We start from the raw sequence: 23716 nt of genomic DNA on the forward strand, positions 1-23716 counted from the left end.
GATAATCGCCGGCAATAAAGTTGTCTAGACATTTCGGATTTTTCAACTGTTGAGTCAAGCCATAAAAAATTTGAAAGTTTGGGGATTAAAGTCATGAATGGTTGGAGAGGTTGAGGATCAAACGCATGAATAAATGTGTCCGGATCATTTCTCTCCTGGGAAACTATAAACTTCAAAAAACCGGAGGATTTGCTGAATGGATGTTCAAACTTCTGAGAAATTTAATCAAGACCCTTTCTCAGTTTATGACTGTTTGCCCGGGAAGTAATAAATTGAAATTTTCAAATGAATTTCTTCCATTTTTTGAATTTTTCAAGTTAAATCAATTTTTTCAATTGAATTAAATCTTTTCCTCCTTTCGAAGTTTCAACGATTATTTTTATTGATAAATTAGTTCATAAATAATGTCAGCTTTGAAAAATTGCAGTGGAGGCGGTGAAAATTCTAAACGGAAAAGTAAAATGTCGAAACTATCAAGAATTTATTGGAATTTTCCAGTAAAAAATTATGAATGACCGTTGCCAAAATTCCAAACTGATGAACCAGCAAAACTTATGCCCCAACTACCCTTGCCAACTGTTGGGGTGTGTTTACTCAGCGTGTAATTGAGTTAACGTTCATAGACGCGCCTGTGGCCAACGCGAATTTCGATTACTTGACGTGTTTTATTGATCATTGATTGACCATTGAAATGCCCATTGCCCTCTCTCACTAGCGCCAGTGTCAGCTCAATTCATTAAGCAGCTGATGACCGATCATCCCTTTCAAGAGTAAGAGTAAGGCAGCTCAACACTTTTCCTTTTTTGCGTAAAACATTCCTCTCCATGTGGTTAGATAAAATTTTCAGATATGAATGCCAAAATTCACTGAACCTTCCACATTTTTCCCTCATTCCTGCGAAAATTGCAGGAGAATGACATCCGATCGCGATTCATGTGAATTGTTCTATAATTTTTGGTGAATATTTTTCTCCGTCGATGGTCTATGTACATCGTGCATGCAAAAATTCAAGAAAACCAAAATGACTCAAAATTCTTTGGAAATAGCCCATAATATCGATTGACCACGTTCACACAACAGCTGCGCCAATTTCATTATGCCGTACCGTAACCACTTTTCTTAATCGCACATGCATGACCCGAATACCCGTGAAACTTTTCGACAATAAATTACTGTTTTATGTGCCATTGATGATATTTATTCTGAAACCATTAGAGGTATGTGCTGGCTAAATTTTTGGAAGCGAAGATTCCGTCAAAAATTTAAATTACTAACACTTTGAAATAAAAAAATAAACTTTTGAACCGTAATTTCAAATATATTTGGATTTCGAAATTTAAAAAAAAATATAAATAAATTTTCAAGAGAATGAGTCATAAATTAACGTTTATTTTTCCTGAATAATGAGGTGTAAAACTGTCTACTTGGACTTTTAATTCAATCGAATTTACTCATTTTAATCGAGTTTCCTCATTGATTACATTATAATTGTAAATAATTCCGTCCAGCAAACATTTCAATACATTTATATAACCCATTGGCAAAATTGGAAAAGCCAAACTGCCGCCTCGCTCCAAGAGAAATTGATGACGTACAATAGCAAAGCAACATCGTGGTAAATTAAATTAATATCATCCACCGCACACGTCCCACCGGTTGCCCATTGCCTTCACCCCATTTTTATTCATCGACGTGTCATTTCAATAAGCGGAGTATGTTCATGATTATGTAATAATCACGGGAGGTTGCAGCATTCCTGGACATGCAATACCCCTCCCTGCTCAACCCCCAGGACAAAGCTATGTAATAAACGCATTCCTTTGGCAGAGTGGAACGTAAACGGCGCAATGATATATATTCCTTGAATGAATTAATCTCGTTTCAGGCGTTTTCGATCGATGGACAATCCGGTAGAAGAATTCAATATGAGTGAATTGGTCAGCATGCATACCAGCCTCTTGCAAATGGGGTGACGATGGTAGACCGAGAGATATTCACTCACCACGTGGAATGAATTCTTTTCCGTTGTGAAAGACATGCATTTTGTTGGGAGGGGGAGGAGGAATTTATGATTGCATTTCATTTCAATGAGCGAACGAGTTTTTAAAGAAATTATTGATGATCGTGATCGTTAGCTTAGCTGATTAAATAATAAGAGGATAAGAATATATTTTGAAGATTATTAATAATGAGGAATCTGTGAGTTTTCTCATCGCTACAGAGAATAAAGAATGAATCTTAAAATATAACGGGCATACAACAATCCCTCGTCACCAAAAAAAATATACTGTACGAAATTCCCACAAAGTCAAGGACATAAATTACATTGTTTTTCCTACACCAGTTGTTTCCCGCAAATGGTGTGGAAATAATAAATAGGAGAAAAATTTCTTATTAATGAACCCATGAAGGGAGAAATGTGCATTGTTGTATTGCTATTATCAGAGTAATAAACACAAAGTATATTTTGACTTTATTGCAGCATGGACAATTAATGCCCACGTCAGTCACATTCCAGTGAAAATCTTTTGTTCTCAGGAATGCGGCATTCGCGAGACCGATAAAAACTTAACGTTATACATATACATTCACTCGAATATTTAGCCTGCGTGGTTACCGTGGTGGCAATGAGCATTTATAAATATGCCATCGGGTGTATGTACTATTATAGAATAGTACATTTCGTGAAGTGTACTGGCCAACATCCATGACATAGCCACCTATCTTTTACATAGGATCATTCGAGAGGGCACCATTCAATGGGAACTTTTAATCGAATTTGACACGTGTTCTGTTCCGCACATATGAAGAGCTGTGGAGAGTACGCCATGGGCAAATTGCGGGAATTAAAAAAGAATCAGAACTGGTGTATAAAATTTTTATTTTTACGTCGGCAATTATTCAAACCAAACAGCTCGGAACTCCGAGCTCACTCCAAGTACAGGCAAAATCAATTAATCAAATTACATTGTGCTGGGTATTTTTTTTTTCAACACTCGAGCACTCAAATTCATAGTGAATCATTTTATTTTTATCATTTTTTGCCAATTGAGTTTTAAGCGATTAAACTGCAGGTTTGTCAATCTATTGCGCTACTTCAGTTATGACTCATTTAATAACTTGCTCAAATCTCACTCAATTCATGGAATAAATATAATTTTCATGAGGTAAAAAGTTTTTTGAAATTCTGTCCGGTTCTTGTGTATCGCCAATTCAGTCGGGTTTTTATTTCAAGCCATTGCCAGTCTCAGTTTGACGTATCAGCAGTCATCATTATTCATTATTAACAAGAATCATTATTTTCCGGAGATGAAAGAACCCCACAAGGGAACAAAAAATAAATAAAAATAAAAATATTTCTCAACATAAATATTTCAAGATAAGTCAGAATACCTTGACATTTCTGATGTATATAATTCACGTGCTGGGTCATCTGGTTTATAAAAAAATTGTGGAAAAACTATAATTAAATAGACAAAGAAATACAGTTCCAAATATTCCCTAATGCCCCAGATTTTTTTTCGCAATTTCGTTATTACGATGACCCAATCAATTAACCTACAAACAAAGTTGAATGCAGTATATGAATTGATGAATAAAAAAATATTTATCGTTCAATACATCATAAACTACCCCAAAAATTTAAGCTGAATCTCTTTCCCCTCATGTAAACATCAGCGTGTCATAAATATTTAGAGCTATTTTCCCCCCATAGAAAGTTCTCCCATGTCATGGACGTGCGAGGCTGACAACAATTGCAAACAAGAACGAAAGCAGACAATAATTTCAATAATCTTTTCAGCAAGTTCCTTGAAAATTTCCCATGGGCTGGCAATTCTCCCGTCGCCTAGCCACAGGCTCATAAACTTATTCAAAAAGAATTTCCATTACCACCACCACCACCCCTAAACCCCCATTGCCCGCTATGACTCTTTAAACCGCAAAAAAATCCAGCCGCACTGGCCACGTAACCGTACGGTACTTCCTACCCCCGAGGCCTTATGCACCGAAGCGATTGCCATCCCCATGAAAGCTCGCTTCAGTCGACATATTTACCGGTCTCCAGAATTTTCCCTATCACACGTGGGCTTTGTGTACTCATGCAAATAGTTCATGAATCACCTACCTACCCGTGTAAAAAAAAATGTATTTACTGAAGATCTTCGGATTATTTCGAAAATTTCCCCAGAACAATATTTTCTTCCGAGACGACGCTCACTTTTCTTTTGAAATTATTCTGTAAGATCACCTGAATAATTACCTCATTTTTACCAAATATTTCTGTCCGTGTGCTGCAGTTTTTACTCAATTTAAAGAGAAAACAAATACCGCTGTTGCAGTATTGTTATTAAATTGGGGAATACTGGCTATCCAATAATACACCGACTAAATTATTCAAACTCACTCATCGATGCATAATGTAAGCCATCGCCGTTACAATATAATTTTTCATTCACAAAACAATTAACACTCCGCTGAATTTGAATGGGACGATCCGTGGGGATCTGCATTTTGTAAATCTACATTTTAATGAATTAAAATGTTCGCCGTCACAAGTAAAACACCAGCCCCGGTAAATATCGATATTTCATTAGAAATATCAGCCGTTCCCATTCAATCGCACCCCTAGCAAGTAGCGAAAAATTGATAATAATTTATCCAGACCCAGAATAATTGTGGCAAGTCTCTTCCAAGCGTTTTGAAAAATTATTGGATAAATATATTATCCTAGTAGAACCTATACTACGTCAACTGCAGAGTCGTCAATGATTATCAAAAAATACAGTGAGTGGTCCACGTGAAAACTGTGTTTTCACGGCCCTCGCTGACTGGAGGTTCTCATCTCCTATGCAAATTAGTTTGCCAGTTTCCAAACACGTTTCTGACCAAGGTCCTTCACAGTTGGACGTTCAAATCTCCCTCGCTATCCACTCACCATCCATTTCGCTATTCCATTTTCCATTTCTCGATTTTTAGCAGACGGAAAAGTTGATGCTTCACCGAATAAGTAATTTCCATCATAACTTGGCTATCAAACTATCCACGTCTTCATTACTTTAATACAATTATGAATGAGTCATCCCCATAATAAGAGACTATTAATTTTTTTTAGTAAACATCCAAACTCCTATTCAACAATTTCCTGTGACGCAATAGGATGTGGAAATTCCTTTAAATTTGGCGTATCCTTCTGATAAAATTCAATGAAAATTTTCAGTCTAAATATCCAGGGAATTATTGAAGTGAATTCTGGAAATTTATGAGCTCACGTTTATTCCCCGAGCTCGCAGACACTGTGGGAAATAGGAGAAGTGAGAAAAATTTGAATAAAAACTTGCGCAATGATTCATCTACCAATGCTGTGGATGCGCTAAACAATGCGTTGAAGTAGACATTAAAATTTTTACGCATCTCAGTGAGACAGTTGTCCTCGAGCTGAGCCTCCTGGAGGATTGATTCCAAATCGATTATTGGACAAGTGTAGGCCATCCTGTTCCACCCCAGAATCTTGACGCTTATCGGCTTCTCTCCATCGTATAAAAATAATGAGTGATTCAGGTTCAAACTACCGTGGCAAATTGTGAAGAATGGAGTCCCGTTCGGGTCATGCCTTATTTCGGTATCACCGAGCTCTTTTCTGAATTTCTCAGCATAGTCTGATTCAATAGTCGTGAGGTTTTCCAGCATTCTGAAAAGAAAGAGAGATATTTTTAATTTTACACGGTTATTTGACTTTATTTGATGGAATCCCGCATTCAGAATCAAATAAACACATTCCATTTTTCTGTCAGAGGATAGATTTTTCCGAATACACTGCACATACCGATCAATTTTCACAGCATTATTGTCCCCATCGTCTCTGATCTGTGTCAATTGAGCATAGAATTCCCTGAATATAGAGAACTCCTTCCGTCTAAGATCAATACCACGTGCATGAAATCGGGAAATGGCCTCGAGTAATAATTTCAAATGATCCCCATCCAATTTACCAGAAAGTTGACAATATCCAATAGCCTCCAGATCTTCCAAGACAACAACCGGCCGGCCATATCGACCCATGTCAGCAGCGTAGCATTTGGGATAAATATCCAGTTTGTACATGACTGTCATCTTATTATAGAACATTTCTTCGTTGAGAAAACATCCGTAAGCACTGCTGTCATCCTGGCCACTGATTGTCAGTAGTTTTACGACGACGTTGAAAGACTTAGCATCGCCTGAGAACTTGACAATCACTCGGGCTCTGTATAATTCACGGCTTTCATCTACTTGAAATGCTGTCAATGGCTTCACTGATACCGATTCCAACTCCACAAATTCACGTGATCCCGGCTCACAGAAGCACCGATTGTGCACCATCTCGGGTATCAATTCGGTTTGAATGAACCGGATTGATCCTGTCGTGTCGTCCATATTTCAATGCTCTGGAATGCAATTATCGAATGGTATTTAGACATTGAGACGTATCCTGTGTAGACAAATATATCTTTGGAAATTCTTGGAGGCATATTCTCAAAATTATTCCGAAAAACTTGTTGGGAAGACAAGAATTTTTTTCTTCTCATATTATTAATTCACGGGTAAAATTGACGATATCATATACGATGCAAAAGTAATTTTCCACTTGTTCAGTCAATTCATTTATAATCATCCTAGGGAACTTCATAGAGGGAATAGTCGCGCAATTTTCAGATAAAAATTTAATGTGGAATAACTTCAAGGCATTAATCAACAAAATTTGCCCCTTCATGTTCGTTCACGGAAAAATATAAAGAGATAAAAATGTATTCTTTATGAATACCCCCAGATGTAAAGAAGATAAGAAAAATTCTCCCAAGAGTCTTGTAAGTGAAGTGTCACGAAAGCTATAAAAAGGTGTATTAAAATTTTTTATTCTTTTCTCTTTCAATTCCACGATATTAAGCAAAGAATGACGCCTGAAAATAAAGGGAATTATCTCATTTCTTTTGACTGTTAACTACTGAATTTATTTCATAGATCCAATTCATTCTTTAACATCGTCACTCCTCGTGTTCGTTGTATTCTAGCACTTGGTTAATTAATTTTCTCTCTACATTCAGGGAAATTAATTTTTATTGGAAATTTTTCCTCTTACCTCTTTTTGTACACGTGACCTATCAGTCGATTGAATTTACTCGAAGTGGTTTATATTTTACAGCCTTCAAACACTCGATCTGATACGGTTGTGGCACTCACGAGCTCTCATGCTTGGCTGTCTGTCCCTTGCCTGTCCCCTACTACTTTCTCAATTACGTCATGAACGCGTTTGTCTCTTTACTACGTCCCACCGTCGATAGTTCACTGAACTTCACTGGAATTTTTCGAATGAAATGAAGGGAGTACGACGCAGGGATTGAATGGATTGTCAATAATGCAGTTTTTTCCATTCAATACTGGAAGACGTAAACCGGGGATCGGAGAAGAATCAAGTTATACAGTTAATACTTTTTACCGAGAAATCACTTTGTTTTTCTCGTGATAACTGTGATTTCACTTCTTGCGTAGTCATAAGGAAAAAATTTCGAGGATTTCCCGGAGATATTTTGAAAGACCTTCGAAAGATATTCTTGTAGAGTAATTCTGTGAACGGAGAACTTGACAAAATCAAACATTCGAGGTGTGAAAGAATCCTCGCCATTCAATTATTTTCGTTTCCAACCCTCAACCTAAATTAACAAAGACTTTTGATAATCTCTTGATAAATTTCCGACCAAAACTTCAAAATTCTCAGTGCCAAATGAACTCTAATTAATTCTTCAAAAATGATAAACCGAAACGATAAATGTAAGTGAAACCTTAGTATCCCAATAAAAATTACTGAAATTCCTTAAATTAATGGAAAGTTTTCCGAAGCTTGCCTAAACTCTTCTACAATTTTCCCCGCACATTTCTCTCCCTGTAACTGCAAAATAATTCCCAGGCTGGTTTCAATGTCACGCAAGTACTCCTCCAACTACTTCGACCTGTCAGAACGATCAGCTCCAGCCCAGTCAGAATAATTTCTTCCAAAGCCAACCGCAGGCCCCACAGCCGTGCAATCAATCCCTTCAGCCCCCGGGCTTCAGCATGCTGACCGGAGCCCAATCAAGTGAGTCTTCATTCTCCCCTACCTCTGCACCTCCTCCAAATCTCCAATGACCTAGAAACCCTCACCAATCTTCACCTTACCATATCAGGTTGTCTTCAGCCTGCCCCCCAATGCCAACCAGACGGCTTTTCCAACCCCACACGATCTAACCTCCTGCCGCCAACAGCATATCAACAGCCCAACCAGGGTCAGCCCTCCCCAGTTTATCCTCAGCTCTCACTGGCTCTCCTGGAACAAATCCGAGCCTTCCTGACCCCATCATCGGCTCCAATCTTCATCCTTTCATCGCCTCCACAGCCCCCAGCTCTCCCCGCACCCGAGTGTCCAGGTGTGAGACTCCCCTGCGGACAGTCTCAGCATTACCAACCGTCCTGCTACCCCTACCCCATGCCGATGCCCATCCTGAGTCCCTTGGTTCTCCCACCTACCCTCCAGAGGGCCCCTGATCGTGCCAGCTGCTCCTGCTGCTCCAACATGTCCAACACCAGCTCCAAAAACCCTAATCAACAAGTTGAATCTTCCCAGCATTTTTGCTGTGATGCAGAAGACGAGGCGATGTGTTCGAAGCGTAATTGCCTATCAGCACTAAATCTCCAGGCTTTAGCAGCCCAACTTCTGTCCGTACCAGGGGTGATCTCCTGTGCAGCTACGAGACTGATCCTGAGGAAAATTCCAGGGTCAAACGTTGCTAATTCCATCGAGGAGATTATGGAAAGAAGTCAGAATGCTTTGAACAATTCAACTCAAGAGCAATTGATAACTGAATCTCGAAATGCTCAACAAGTTGGTGCTCTGATAAATCTCCATATGACAGCCAATCCTCCAGCGAATATTGTTCCAATTTTAACGACAATCCAGTTGAAAGTCAATGCTCTGAAGGGTCATGCTGACAGTCTGATAACTCGGGGTCTCAGTGAGCCGGGTAGAGGGACTGATGGAAGTGAACAATTCGATATAATGATCCTGGGTATGAAGACTGACGAGGAACTGCGTCAGCTCTTGGTAACTCTCAGACAGAAGGAATGCGATGAGAAGGTGAATTTGAGTTTTGCTCCTTATCGCTCCCAGCGGATAATTGCTGAAACTCGGTTGAGGAATGTTGAGAGTAAAATACGACAAGTTGAGGGGGTAATGGAGAAACGTCGGTTTACAGTGATACCACGTGACAGTAGACATGTAGATTTTGATGGTAGGGGTGGATGGCACGCGTATCCTGGTAGTCTGTTGGCTCCTGGTCCCTTTGGACGTGAAACCACAATGCAACCACAGACGTACGACTCCCCGGATCCCTTTCACATCGAAGTTCGTAGCCCGAGGAGACTGAATCTCAAACCGCACGTTGGTAGCCCAGAAACCACGTACGAACGTGAATTGGAACAGTCTAAGGAGATAACTTTTGGGTAGAAATGATTGGTATTGTGAGAATAAATTGGATATTTCGAGGTTCTAGGGGATGACGAAAGTTGTGGCAAGTGCCAAGCAATTTTCTCGGAACCTCCTACTTTTATTTTCAGTCTATGTATAATTATATAAACGGAAAATATAATGGGAAATTCAATCTATGGGTAAGCTTTTTCTGTAAAATCGTTCGTAAAAAAACAAAGCTAAAGTTTATTACTCTGTAAATTTTCAAAATATTTTTCAATTGTTCATATGTTTTTTTTCAATCATTCTCATTTGAATGTTCGAGGCCTTGGACAGAAGGGGAAATATAGTGTGTGACATTCAAGTTCTTGTGGGTTTTTGACAGGGTGAAAAGTGAGAATAACGAGCAGATAAATGATCAAAAATCTCATATCAATCAAGAGATCGCTGATGTTAAAGTAAAGAAGGAGGTTGAGAATTCCCAAGCTTATGGGGAAGCCTCTGACGACTCATTTCCCATGACCTCATCAGTGGTCCCAGTGCAAACACCTGAAAAAGACACAGTGGATGAAGAAAATGAAGAATCTCTTTGTTCCGCTTCCAGCAAGAATGCCAGTGCAGGTAAATCTTATAATACAGTAGATAAATTCATAGGGGGGGATGAGGGGGATGGGGATGAAGATGGAGATGTTGAAACGGTTGCCGACCGTAAGATATAATTTTCCTTCGCTTCGTATCTACTTAGGAAATCCGTATGCCAGTGAAAAGGATGGAGGAGCCGAGAATCGTATTACGGAGGGAAAAAAGTGAGTCTAACATCATGTTGATCCAGACGGAATATTTTCCGTGAAGATGGATATGAAAAGACCATTGATGGAGAACTCCTGAGATCCTCTATAAAACGAGGGGAAAAAAATCTGAGAGCACAGATATTAAAACGAGTGGAAAAAATGAAATGGAGGATTTCAATGATATCAAAGAATTACTTGGAAAATCCCTTTTCTGCGAATCCTGAAATAAAAAAATTATTCTCGAATAATGTAGATTTAGTCAATGGGAAGCACTCGAATGGAATCGTGGAGAGTTGAGGCTCATCCTAATGTCAAGTAATTAACGTCGTGGGACGTCACTCAATGAATTTACCCGATAACTTCTCTGATTTTATGGCTCGAAAAATTAAACTTTCGCAGTTCTTTCAATCGAAATGGAAAATAAATTTAAACCATTCGAAATGTTCAATTTGAAAGGCAAAATATATTGACCCACACGATAACTGTCACAATCCCCTCCTCCTTCACATGACCAATTGATCGCAATTGATCGAGCAAAAATGGCCGTCATTTCACATTTATTTTAAAATAAAAATATCGTGGTCATTGTTCATTCATAGATTTATTTGTATTTTCCATTTATTGACCATTGAGCACATTTCATTTTACCCATCTCGCCTGTACCTTACCAATAATCATCTTGAAGAATATCTCCAATGAATCCTCATCCGTATTCTCACCTCTAGGTAACACCTGAGGCCAAATATTTATTTTATTTCCATTGCCGTTTCAACGAGCCCGAGCGAGCCGATCGATCTCGCTCATCCAGTCTCAATAAATACTGCGATGCAAACAGTAAAGTGGAATCAAATTACAAACCCCTCTCCTCAATTAATTATATGGAAGAACGCTAACCTCAGTGAATAGTTGGTAATATAATCATAACGAGACAAGCCAAAGGAATCGGTATTCCAGAGAACCGCTGATGAAAATCATTTTCAGAGAGAAATAAATGTCAGGAGTTATATTTCACTAAGGGCTGGAGGATAATGAGAAACGAGCCAAGTTTATTTGCCAGGTGTATCGGTGGATTTTCCATCAACGGTAGAATCACCGGATCTTTTCAACTCCATAAGGGGGGGGGGGGGGGGAATCGATGCAATCTATTGATTCCCTTTACCGTGCACTATCGAGTTGGTTTGATTGAGAGAATTCAGTCTTTGAAGATCGGAAATTCCGAGGTAAACCATTAAAATTAAAATCAATGAGCCGATGAAGATGAAAGAAATATTATTGAGAGAACAAATTTAATCGAGCGAGCTGATGAAATACAGAGGCTTTGACGTATTAAAAAATACTCGGGTTTTATCCATTTTAGATTAAAAATTGTGTGACTTTTTATGTGGTGTTTTTTAATGGAGAAAAATACACAAGGGAAAGTTCGATAAAATGGAATTAATTTTTTCTAGCTCCATTTAAAATAATATTTGCGAAAAAAATCCCAGCATTGGGCCTAGCCTAATAATTAAATATTTCGTTCTAAAACATCTACGTAACAATGCGTGGCTAATGTACCGGCATTTTCTCCAAAATTATTCTCGCATACGGTTATACAGGAGTTCCGACTCTCCATTCATGGCCATCGGACACTGAAAATACCGCGAGGATTTTATGGACCAATGAATTCCATAAAGAAAAGTTGGACTTAAATTTACGGTTATAGTTTGAAAATTAAGAAACTTCATCATAGAATGGAATACGTTCAGCCACTTTTCAGTCAGCGAGGGAGGTAATGAAATTGTACGAAACGACGAGCGGACATTCGCAATAAAACATCAATTTATCTGCTGCGGTTCGCAATTATGACGTATTTTATATCTTCCCTTTTTATAGATCACTTAAACGCTGAATATCGAGGCCCATTTATTCTTATTTCCATCGGAATAGAGTCGGTTTTGTGATGTCAAGGATTATGGAGACACTTAAAAATGTAGTTTCCTTATTTACGACATTTTTTCATGGTCAAGGAAATGTCTCAACACATACAAAAAAAATTAATAGGAATATTAATGAGCACAAATCAATTGAAATGAGTTATAATTGATGAAATTTGAATTTAAGGTCAATGAAAACAGCGAAAACTTGTTATTGCTTTCAATTCAATTATATATTTGCGTATTCGATTTTAATATATATTAAATTTCTTACGATCTAGTGGATTCAGGATTACAATTGAAGATTGAAACGGAAATTTTCTCTCTCATTATTACGCTTCAACACAACGCAATTTGGAATATGTAACTCGTAGCGCTTTAAATACCAAAATAAATATCTTCTTTCAATATATAAAAAATTCTGACTCTGTGTTACGCCATTAAATTTCGAGCTTTCATCCAGTTTTGTCATGAAATAATATCACTAATATGAATGCAAATATTTTTAATTGCATGGGAGAGAAAAAATGCTCGAGGATTTTGTTGAAACACTTTCTATAAATATTATTCTCAGTGAATATTTTATATCAAAGTATAAATGTACACGCTCATCTACATCTACCTCTAATTCCAAACCACAACAGCAACACAGAGTCACGGTGATAAATTTTTCTCTCATTTTTTTTTGCTTTTGTTCAAATTCAGTGAACTGAAATTTAAACAAAATATCTCGTTGGTATATCAAGCATTCGAACCATAGCTGCTCAGTGATATTAATATTTCGACTCTGATCTACTGAAAGAACAGAAATTGTCCAGGAAATTTCAATTTGCCCTCGAAAACCCAAAGCAGTTTTCGATGGCTTACTTTATTTAGTCTCTTTAGGCTGGCAAATACCCAAAAGGACCTAAGAACTGCTTTCTCGTCCTCTCAATCGGTTACTATCGCATGAAATGCATTATACGTAGGTTTAGAACTTTAAACGGGTATATGAACATTTGTTTTAAATCTCTAATCACTTTTCAACGTTTTCCCTTCTCCTCCCTCTTCTGGAATTTCACCAATTCCGGATTTAAAATAATAATTATGTACAAAATTATTTACATTTCAATATACACCGCTGATAATCGTGACAAATACCTCGGGTCTTGATGGAAGTTTTGTATCCATTCATTGAATTTTAGTACCGCTTAAAAATCTAACTACTGTGTATTCTTTGATAAAAAAAAAAACGTGAGAGACTTACAGTATTAATTTCTTTTCGTTTCTATCTCGCGCTGGTTTGCGCTGACGCAGCAGATCTACGTGGAGTAATGAAAGAAATTAAAATTTAAAAAAACGGACGACTTTTGAGCATGTGATTAAGCTACTTATCCATTTGTTTATCCTTCAAGTGATTAAAATTGATTTTTTTGTGCATAGATTTGAAGGAATTGGAACTTGTGCTCTAGGAATAACCACATCGTGAGGACAAGTTATCATCGAAACATATTCATGCAATAAACCATAGAAATATAATGTAAAATCATAATTTTGAAAACAGTCTTGTGTGATGATATATTGCTTTAAACATAAAAAATTTGGTCTTGTAAAAATTGGTTAATTTAATACCATTCTACACTTATTTCTATGATTTTTTTTTCTTCAAAAATTGTTGACACGGGTTAATAAAAATTTTTCGAACAATTGAGTCACCAGTCTTGTGGGGTTTTCATCAAATTTGGTAGAGTACGAGTTTTGAGTTTTTCATTGCGATAAAAAAATATCTACGTGAACAAAGGCACAATCGACATAGATAATGTGGTTGTTGGATATCATGAGTGAATGAAAATGAGAAATTAATGGGGCCGCTGATTGATATATAACCGTAAAATTTTGCCAGTTTTTTCGAAAGAACACATTAATCTGACCTATAAATAGATAGTCCAGTAAAATGTTGTGTTCTTTGGACAAGTTAAATTTAATAAACGAAATAAAAAAACTAAAAATTTAGTACGATATCTATCAACAAAATCGCGTGAGAAATTTTTTTCTTAATCATCATTTGATCAATATGAATCAGTTAATTTTTTTTACATTTCAAGAATATTTTCCTAACATTTTCTTGAATTTACTGAAAAGTGCTAAAAGCCTAGAATTAACTGAACTCTAATGTAAAACCTGGAAGACAATTTCACTTGAAAAAATGCCCAAAGTACATTAAAATGAGGGAAATTGAAGAAAACAAATGGAATCTTCTGCCCATTGGTCAGATTACCCTAATAAAGCCATAAAAAATTGAAATTTCATAAAACATTCTCCCCTTCATTCAATCTACTCCAGACGACGTAATTCCTCATATGTCGCTTCTGCATAATAGAAAAAAAACCACATGGTATAAGTAGCTCTGTTTAATTAGCATATTTGGTGGACTCAGCCTTCAGAAAACCGAGTTTAACTTTAATATCGTGAAACGATGGTCTCCTCTCCGGTTGTAAATCCCAAGCCTATTTTCAACATAAAACCAAAGGAAATACCATTAGTAAATATAATTTTCCTCTACTCCGTTGTTTATACGCTCTAGGGAAATATCTCAGGAGAATTTATACCTGTTTCATTATGTCATAAACTTCAGAGGGACATCCATCCGGCGCTTCCATTTTATATCCTTTCTCCACACACTTAACGACGTCTGCCAATGGCTGAAGATTAAATAAATTATTATTTTCCACTTTTCTCGGTCATAATGTTTATTATTTAACCGGTAGAGATATTGCAATACGTACTATTCTGGGATAAGGTACCCGACCGAAGGAATAAATCTCCCAGAGTAAAATTCCAAAGCTCCACATGTCGGATTTATTTGAAAATTTCTGCAATCATGGAAATTTACTTATGTTAATTTGATGATAAACTTAACTCATTAGTGAATCATATGTGGGGGATTGTATTTACATTTTGCTTCAGAGCTTCTGGAGCTGTCCACTTGATGGGAAGCTTGCCACCGTCTAGGGAAAAATTTTCATCTCGTGCTAAACCAAAATCCGATACTTTTGCTGAGTTGTCCTCGGCCACGAGGACGTTTCTCGCGGCTAAATCACGATGAACAACGTGGCGAGACTCCAGATAGGCCATTCCAGCGCAGGTATCACTGGAATCATTGAAAACTTCATTGACAAAAATGTAATTATTTTTTCCGACGATTGTAGGATATACAAAATGTTCCGAACAAGTGGTGAATAATAAATAGATATGTTTCCAAACTGTAAATAATTGATGGAAAGTGTCCGAGTGAAAGTAATAATTCTAATTTTCAATTTTCAGTCATGAACAAGAAAACCTCTGGATATTGCTCACCTTCTTCCCCCTCCCTCACAAAATTATAATCCTACTCCTCCATAAATTCTAAATAAACTACGCCAAAGACTCCTCCAACCTAATTATTCCCCATCTCTCTCAAACCTCCAAAATTAAATTTCAAACTTACTATGTAAAATTAATCTGATCCTTTTTGGTAACGTGCAGTCTTCCCCTTGATCTCAAATAATCAACGAGCGATCCTTTGCTCATGTATTCAGTAACCAGGTACATATGTTGATTATTAAATACAAGACCGAGTAATTTAACCAGATTGTCATGTATGAGTGATGTCATTAAACTTGCTTCGGCGAGAAACCTCTGTGCAGCTTCACTATTGTCCTTCAGCATTTTAACAGCGACACGTTCACCCCGATAAACCCCGAGTAAAACATCTCCAAACTCGCCCTTGCCTATACACTCACGCAATTCAAGTTCATGTGTCTGTATGACCCATCCAGCCTCAATAAAGGCCTTTGGATCAACGCAAAAATCTTGTTTTCCCTGTTTTGGAAGGGATTTTGTTAATTGTGTACATAAACCATCGGCATCTTGCTCATAATGCTCAACGAGTAACGCCAAATTCTCGAAGAACACCTCGTCATCGATTGTTAACTGATTATTTTTGTATTTAACTCGATAATGCTGGACCCTTCCCTGGAAGCACACGCACAGCGTGTAATCGCCTGGGAAATTCGTCGATTCTCTGACTAGAAACAGACCGTCCTCACGAGGTCGTAGAAGCCTTTCTGCTGTTTCTCTTGAAATTTTCCCATGAAACCATCTGGAAAAAAAATCTCGTCATCTAAACACTGCGCAATCTACGAGTCCAACTGTTTTATTTTAATGTACAAAATAATTTATTCAATTAGAACGTTGTGCAATTTTTTTAAATAAACGACAGACACTTACGGCATAGCATTAAGTTTAACTTCGTGTCTCGTACTAGCCGACAATGCTGTTAAATTACTCGCATTAGGTAGGGCATTTGGTGTTAAAATAACTGGTGAAGTAACTGGGCTCATGTGGCTTTGTACATTCTGTGATGTGACAGACGAATGAGTTGTCATAATCGGTGATACTGGATGTGGCAGCATATTGGTTGATCCAGTCAAGTTATTCGTAGCTATCGATGGAATGGTTGAGTGCATTGATTGAATCGATTGCAACGATTGAATAGCGTTCTGAATTATGGAATGGGCCGTTACGTTCGATGATATTGTATGATGATTTTGGTTTCCATCAACCTTTCCCTGCCGAGTTGGCGCTGATACGTTTGGGTAACCACCACTTGCATTGTGATACGTTGGCATTACTGCAGCTACCGGTATTCACCGTTTTTTCCCTGGCCCACTCAAACAACCTGTTGAACAAAAATTAGATCTTTAATTATTTCTGTCTATTTAATAGCGAGTTAAAATATTCTAGCAGTGTTCTTCGAGTTTCTAAAAGGTTTATCTGAGGGATTTTGTGTTATTCATAGGCCTCATCAAGGTACCTGAAGCTGACAATTGAGTTTCATGTAATTTTTCCTGAGTGGCGAGTTTAATAAGCAAAAAATTTTGCTGACCGTCCACCTAGAGACAGTAATATGATATCAAGTATTGCAAGTTTGTTTTTTCCAGGGCACATTCTCTTGGCTTGTCCTGATGAATTTTAACTCTTACGTTAGTTTTACTTGGATACTTCTCCTACCGGTACATTAATTTATTCCTTCCGACGTTCTTCTCTGTCAAGTTAAATTCTCCTTCCGCTTACTTCGATTCTTTTCCATCATTTTTCCTACAAAAGTCCATCTTTACCATCAAAATTATCCAACTGAAAGCTCTCTCGACCGCCAACTAAGAAACAGGTAGAATCTATCTATCTGTTCCAGAGAGACATCCCTTTATCTACCATTGGAAAACACGATCTTAACGTAGGTGTTCGATGGTCTATTCATTCCGCATCATGCATTAGGTACGGTACTTGAGTACAAAAGTGAGTTGATGATAAACTCAACTAGAATCAACAGCGTCTCAACTACAAAACATGATATCACGGATAACGAATACTTTATTCACCAAAGTGGTTATTCCAACTGGCCATTCTTCCTTCAGACATTGGAATATCGTCATCACAATTCGACGGATCGTCAAAATTGCACATCAAATGACTCGTTGTCGAGGGTTTCCTCGTTATTCCCATAATCATTGCATTCAAAGTTAATTAGGTGTACTTTGATGACTCCTCGGTATGTTTTGCTCCTGTTTATTCACTTAAGTGTGCATCCTCTTGTAGTCAGTACTCAACAGGTGCAGCCAAGCGTTCATATCTGCTGGTTGATATCACCAGTAAATTGAAATTAACAGTAATAACGACCTCCCCAATAAACTTAGCCTCCACTTTGGAATTCAGTATGAATCCTTGGCTTTGAGGCATCACTATTTCCTCAGTAACGCGTGTTGAACTAATGCTTTAGTATGAAAGGAGGCAATTATTCTGGCAGAGTATGAAACTGTTGCACCGGCAAATATTGAATTATTCAAGCGGCAGTTTATCCTTGGAGTGTGGAGTAGTGCGTTATGTCACGCAAGAGGACATCGTTCACAGGGAGATATATCAATATCAGGGGGGACAGAGGTACATTAATAGAATGATTCATTTATTACATTACGAGATTCATTCGCTGTTGACGAATGGTAAAGTTGGATATGAAGACAGTGATATCAACTCATCTCATATTACCACTTTGTTATTCATTTCTGAGTGCGAAAAAAGATGAAGAAGAGGAATCTCAAGTACACATTTAGAACAGTTGCCATCCAGCTTTTAAGCCAAGTATCTGCTATTGGTTTAAGATTAATATCTCTGAGTGGCACAAATAATTGACTCGATGACGGACGTTTTTTACTCTGTTAATCCGACTAATGTTGGACCTGGAGAATTCCAATAATTCTGGTTTCCATGGGGGCGAAGATCCCAGATCTTGTCCTCATTAACTGATGTCAGAATTGACGGGATTCGGATTTCAATGGATTTTTCTATTATTATTTTCTATCCTTTATTATTTCAGTGTGATATGTTTGGGGACAGGATAGTCATAGATATCTGGAGAAATTATCACCAGTGAATGCAAATTGAGGCTATTTACCTTCACTGCGAGGTTTAATAACTGTCTTCATAATTGTCGGTTTCTACTTTGTTAATCAGAAAGTTATGATTCTAGAATTTTAATAATTTTAATGGGCCGAACAGATGCCGGATTTCATGTACATTGGATTGCATGTCTCATTACTTAGTTTGAGAATAAAAAAGACACGCAATTTTGTTGGATTATTTATAGCAACCGCGTTCATGCTCAATGTTTCAACATGAAAGGAAATTACGTCTGATAAAATGTTTGAAGGATAATTCAAACTTTTAACTGAAACAGGGCAGTAGATGGCCATGGAAGACTGTCAAAAACAGAGAAAAATATTTTTTATTTTGAAAATTCACCTGAGACTGAGAAATTCGTATTTTGAAATTTGTTAAAAATTAAAAATATCTCCCACGATAAATCGTTTGTCAAGTCTAGTATAGATAATTCTTAAATTTTCTCAGTGAGTGCGTTCGAAGGCGTCTGAAGTTCATAATTAATTAATAGAGACGAAAAAAAAACAGAAAAAACCCCTCAAGTCTTTGAACATCTAGTGAACCCGATAATGTTCCAGATAATACTTCACCAAGACCTCTAATTCCTCCCCATTAATTATAATGCATCAACATCAGTCTTTTTATTTCTTTCCCACAAGAGTATGTGAGAATATACACCGGAAAATCCGTACTATCTGTACAACATGCGTTAGTCTTAACAGGACATGTTACTGTACCGTGACCCTCCAGCGTTCTTCACGTGACGATGTGGTGAAAAGCAATCCACGCACTCCATGCACTCTCAGGACGAGCCTTTTAGAAAGAATTATTCACTTTTTTACATCCCTTTTTTTCCAGCCAAGTTTGAATAATAGGAGTGAAAGCAACGCGATCAGACATGCATGCAAAAATGGATGAGTGCTCGACGATTCAGACTAGTGATGGACGATGAAGCTACGAACGTTTCAAGGTAGGAGAAATTTTTCCTGAAAAATTCTCAATACGGGAAAATAAATACTGCATTTAAATGCCTCTTCACTTTTTTGGAATAAAAAGTGAAGAGATTCTCCTTTAATAAACAGTAATGCAATTTGTCACTAGAAAATGCCCTCAACCACTTCCTTGTGGCATCAGTAATCCACATCAATAATTCCTATATATTTCCAACCACATCGTTAGTCGTTTCAACGAGAAGTGAAGGCTAATAAACATTTTCAGTTCAATGCAACCAACGTTGCAATCAACTCGTCAAGCACACCTGAACTTCCACAACGAGGTGTTCATAATCAATACGTTGAGAATGAACTGTTCAGTAATGGATATTTCACCGCAAACGTGAAATTACGGATAAAAGATTCTGTATCAGTGTCCGAGAGTACTAATCACCAGTACCAGCCATTCACCACGTTTGTGTATTGATCGTTGGAGAAGTTGTTGCAAAGGTGATATGATCTACTTTACTGAGAGAAAAAAAGTATTTCTACCAAAGAATATCAAATATTCCTATTATACTGAAAGATCTAATAAGTATACTGTCAAAAATCTTAAAACAATTCTTCATTATTTTCATTTATGCTTCATCAGAAGTGAGACCATGATGTTATCAAGAATTTAGCGCGGTAAAAACAGCAGTTGTTTGATAACCCTTTACTCCTTGAAATTATTCTGATGGAAAAGTTTTCCTGAACGTCACAATTTCAAAGATGTAACTGATATTTGCGGACACATTGTGCTGAAACTTTTGAAGGTGCCATCCCCGTTCTTCAACTTCTCTCGAGAGTTGTACTGAATGAAATTGTTTCCAGAAGGAATATCTCGAGACCTTCTGAATTTTCAGCGTATTTCCCTGAAGTTTTAAGGAGAGGAAGAAAACTGTCAAGTCTTTCTGGCTAAAAACTTTTTCAGGAAAACTTGACACATTTAAATGGTACCTCTGCCAAAAAATATTGAGATGAATTTCAACCCGATGAAATGATGTTTGATAAGTTTAGAAATGAGTCTTTTAACCGTCGGCTAGTGCACGAACTGGCTCTTCTCTCAGTGTGACATAATCGAGAGCCAGTCTATTCAATGCAAGTACACTCATGTACACTCATGTCTCATGTGATTACCTTACCTAGTTTCACGAGTCACAGGCCATCCTCCTTTAGAGTTTTCTTTTTTCTGAAAGGGAAAAAAAACAGAACATTAGCACAGGGAAAAATTTCGAAATCTCAGTTTCAATGGAATTCATATCAGCTCTTTGTTTCTTCATTCAATTGTGCAATCGCCAACGGGAATTTTAACTATTTGCATATTCTCATATCGATTCGATAATGCCGGTCGGTATGCCTGACTCATGGTGCATGCTGTGTGATTAAGTTTCTGTGGACATGCACGTAACATAAACATCTCGTTACATTGAAGACAAAATTATGAATTTCCTTTTTTCCACAGGGAAGAACAGTCATTGCTTTTACACATCAACTGTTCAGAGGCTTTAGAAATTGTGTAGTGAAGTGGGAAATCGAATTAAATCAACTTCTTTTTTATTTAAAGCTTAATTAACACCTTCAAAAGATATTCATCAACAAACGCAGTTTGAATTCAATGAGATTCCCAGTTTTTCCACATAACTAGAGATTTTTTTTTATTTATACATCATTGTTTATTATCATTTTATTATTTATCGACTGACATTGCATTAGAAAAATCATCACTTTCTATTTTATTTCTAGTTCGCCTATCGTTTATGTATTTTTCAATCACACGCATCGTGAGAATTTTCCTTTGGAATCGATGATTTGTCAATCATCGATCCCAGGGAGGAATAAATTTCCACCGATAAATGAAGGTGTAGAAATTCTTCTCCCGTAATTAAACTGTCATGGCTCTATAAGGGATGATTGACACACAATAATTGGAGGGCTCGTAACGAAACAAGATCCCAGTGATACATTAACGTGAGAAATTTTTTTTTCGACTTTTTCATTCTCGGCTTCATTAGCGTCTCTTTACGTGAAAAAGTCGAGTGAAAAATAATTCATATTGGGGTTGACCTAGAAAAGAGAAAAGGCGGTTGACATAGTTGATAATGACGATGACGCTTGAATCCCTACAGACAGGAATTAATTACCAAAATGAGGGTGAAAATTGTGCTATGGCATCTCACCTATCCCCTTTTACACCCTCTATTACGCTGGGAAAAATCCCACATGAAAATTACAGAAATAGCCCATATTACTCCTCCAGCCTCCCCATCCCTTAATTGACTCCTCCAAAACCGTCCATCCCTCGAGAACGCAGTGAACCCTCGAAACCCTCCCTCCCTCTATGTCTGACGGTTAATCCGCGATGAACAAGACTGTACACTGACTCCAGTGAACGTCACGTCTGCGGTTGGGAAAAGCGGCGAATAAAAAAGAAACAGCCGGTCTCAAAAAGGCCAAGACGAAGGGAAGGTGAAAAAAAGGCATACAAACACAAGAAAAAACGATTAACGAAGTTGACGGCGAAGAAGAAGCGCTTGAAGTGGAGAAGTCGCTCGAGGTATCTTCTCGCCAATGGAATGCCGTTGATCCGTGCGCGGAGAACACGCGGGCGACGACGTAACTTATGACCGGGGCTTTGGCATGCGTACGAGAGAAGAAGGGAGGGCCTTCAGATGTAGACGAGCGCCTTTTCACATTCATACAATTCCCTTACACACTTATTTCCATTTATCCCGTCTATTTTTAGTTCACGAAAATTGCAGCACAAGTGAATCTCTTGTCCAACTGGCCGATCCCCGGAGGCGATTTGCCACTGATTAATCGATACACGAAGTCATTATATTTATCAACGAAGCTGATGCCATCGAATGCTCCTCGTATGATGTTGGACTTTTTCCTTTGAAAATAGTTCATTAAAATTAATCTATTCGTTTGAATAAGACTCTGTAGGTTTTTTTATATTTCTCTCCTCATCATTCCGCTTCAGATGGAAAAACATTTTTATGAGTAAAGATTCTGACAAGTTTGGGGTACCGTGTGGTTGCTCTGTTTCCTGAATCTAGACTCTAATGTGAGTCATCAGATCCAGGGTGTTATATCCCTTTGTCATTTTACTTAGTTCAACCGAGAAAATGGATCAAAGCAGTTGAAGCAATTTTTTTTCACTTATTTCCTACTTTCAATTATTTAAAATCATGCCATTTCTAATCTATGGAGTATCATTTTTTTGCCGGTGTAGTGGAGTCTTTTTTGTACAACAGTTATTGAGAGAGAAAATTCAGCACCTTAGAAGCATGATAAACACAATCTCCTCGGAGCCCATTGAAATTCAAAGTCAGATTTCTCCTGCAATCAAGATCGCCGGAAAGGTTAATGCCATTTTACACCGTAAAAATGAGAGTAAAATTGTTACAAGGAGAAAATGCAGTGTTTTTTTTCTCTCTCTCTCTCTCTCTCACTTCCAAGTTTAATCCGATTAATTGGAGCGACCCTGGTTCTTCCGGTAGTCGGAATGATTTCATCCAAATCGGAGGATCTGATGAGGGAATACGATGAAGAGAATGAGCTCAGGTGATGATTTAAAAAATTGTAATAGGACGTCCTTAATCCCTCGGTTATTGTTCATTCAACTCACGAAGACGTTGCGTCGTGGTGTCACTGGATTAACGCCTACCAGTCAGATGGAAAAGAAGGTGAAAGAAAATGCTGGAGTGACAAAAAATGTTATTGTCGAGCCAGTGAGACAGAAATATCCCAGGGAATAGAGTTATACATTTTGACTTGGGGAGATAGTCTGGCATTTGGGGAATCCTCACCACTAGACGTGCACTATGACGACGATTGGACTCGGGGGCCAAACAGACGAGTACAGGAATTATCGCCGAATATTTAATATTCAGGGCAAGTGCTCGGAGGTCCACAGGCGTACCTCAGGCCAACCACAAAAATATAACAATCCTTCACTCACCCATACGTGAATGACAAACTCCGAGATAACTCTTCTACTCCAGTTGATGCGACTTGGAGACGATTGACACAGAGCACGAAATATCACTGGCTAACTCGTCAACACAAAAATAAACAGATGATACAGGAGAATTTTTCGTTGAAAAC

The 23716-nt window shown here is 37.7% G+C and overlaps 3 protein-coding genes across 9 annotated transcripts; 1 reads left to right on the plus strand and 2 right to left on the minus strand.

The window, feature by feature from the left end:
• Positions 1-2864: 2864 nt before the first annotated feature.
• Positions 2865-7262, minus strand: LOC135169556 (uncharacterized). The gene is made up of 3 exons (XM_064134644.1): positions 7118-7262; positions 5825-6425; positions 2865-5689 (listed from the first exon to the last, which is right to left on the minus strand). Exons 2-3 carry the CDS (start codon positions 6412-6414, stop codon positions 5236-5238), a joined length of 1044 nt encoding a protein of 347 aa, XP_063990714.1. The 5' UTR covers positions 6415-6425; positions 7118-7262; the 3' UTR covers positions 2865-5235.
• A 311-nt stretch (positions 7263-7573) lies between these two features.
• Positions 7574-11609, plus strand: LOC135169547 (uncharacterized). 3 transcript variants are annotated; one of them, XR_010300220.1, is made up of 7 exons: positions 7574-7806; positions 7943-8110; positions 8199-9510; positions 9861-10096; positions 10221-10581; positions 10992-11175; positions 11248-11609. XR_010300220.1 is itself a non-coding variant. In XM_064134622.1 (5 exons), exons 1-5 carry the CDS (start codon positions 7785-7787, stop codon positions 10283-10285), a joined length of 1803 nt encoding a protein of 600 aa, XP_063990692.1. In that variant the 5' UTR covers positions 7574-7784; the 3' UTR covers positions 10286-10732. The 3 variants fall into 3 exon arrangements, 1 of the variants encoding a protein (XP_063990692.1); XM_064134622.1 differs by lacking the exons at positions 10992-11175; positions 11248-11609 and having other exon boundaries at positions 10221-10732; XR_010300221.1 differs by lacking the exons at positions 10221-10581; positions 10992-11175; positions 11248-11609 and having other exon boundaries at positions 8199-9675; positions 9861-9998.
• Positions 11610-12387: 778 nt separating this feature from the next.
• LOC135169552 (tyrosine-protein kinase CSK-like) lies at positions 12388-23710 on the minus strand. 5 transcript variants are annotated; one of them, XM_064134637.1, is made up of 9 exons: positions 23571-23710; positions 20749-20795; positions 19370-19445; positions 16428-16878; positions 15646-16299; positions 15114-15309; positions 14945-15031; positions 14768-14860; positions 12388-14665 (listed from the first exon to the last, which is right to left on the minus strand). In XM_064134637.1, the coding sequence occupies exons 4-9, from the start codon at positions 16826-16828 to the stop codon at positions 14570-14572; spliced, it is 1527 nt and encodes a 508-aa protein (XP_063990707.1). In that variant the 5' UTR covers positions 16829-16878; positions 19370-19445; positions 20749-20795; positions 23571-23710; the 3' UTR covers positions 12388-14569. The 5 variants fall into 5 exon arrangements, with proteins under 5 accessions (XP_063990707.1, XP_063990705.1, XP_063990706.1 ...); XM_064134635.1 differs by lacking the exon at positions 19370-19445; XM_064134636.1 differs by lacking the exons at positions 19370-19445; positions 23571-23710 and adding an exon at positions 22094-22186.
• Between the last annotated feature and the right edge of the window lie 6 nt (positions 23711-23716).

This window comes from Diachasmimorpha longicaudata, chromosome 15 (assembly GCF_034640455.1).
Source record: "Diachasmimorpha longicaudata isolate KC_UGA_2023 chromosome 15, iyDiaLong2, whole genome shotgun sequence".
NCBI lineage: Eukaryota > Metazoa > Arthropoda > Insecta > Hymenoptera > Braconidae > Diachasmimorpha > Diachasmimorpha longicaudata.

What these genes read in the sequence shown, in the direction of transcription:
- LOC135169556 (XM_064134644.1), bottom strand. Translation starts at nt 6,414, where the DNA reads ATGGACGACACGACAGGATCAATCCGGTTCATTCAAACCGAATTGATA. An exon ending in AATGCTGTGAAAATTGATCG is followed by an intron (nt 5,690 to 5,824) that starts GTATGTGCAGTG and finishes CTTTCTTTTCAG; the next exon opens with AATGCTGGAAAACCTCACGA.
- LOC135169547 (XM_064134622.1), top strand. Translation starts at nt 7,785, where the DNA reads ATGATAAACCGAAACGATAAAT. An exon ending in TCTAAGGAGATAACTTTTGG is followed by an intron (nt 9,511 to 9,860) that starts GTAGAAATGATT and finishes GGTTTTTGACAG; the next exon opens with GGTGAAAAGTGAGAATAACG. An exon ending in CAGCAAGAATGCCAGTGCAG is followed by an intron (nt 10,097 to 10,220) that starts GTAAATCTTATA and finishes GTATCTACTTAG; the next exon opens with GAAATCCGTATGCCAGTGAA.
- LOC135169552 (XM_064134639.1), bottom strand. Translation starts at nt 16,828, where the DNA reads ATGCCAACGTATCACAATGCAAGTGGTGGTTACCCAAACGTATCAGCG. An exon ending in GATCAGATTAATTTTACATA is followed by an intron (nt 15,310 to 15,645) that starts GTAAGTTTGAAA and finishes CAATGATTCCAG; the next exon opens with TGATACCTGCGCTGGAATGG. An exon ending in CAGAAGCTCTGAAGCAAAAT is followed by an intron (nt 15,032 to 15,113) that starts GTAAATACAATC and finishes CCATGATTGCAG; the next exon opens with AAATTTTCAAATAAATCCGA.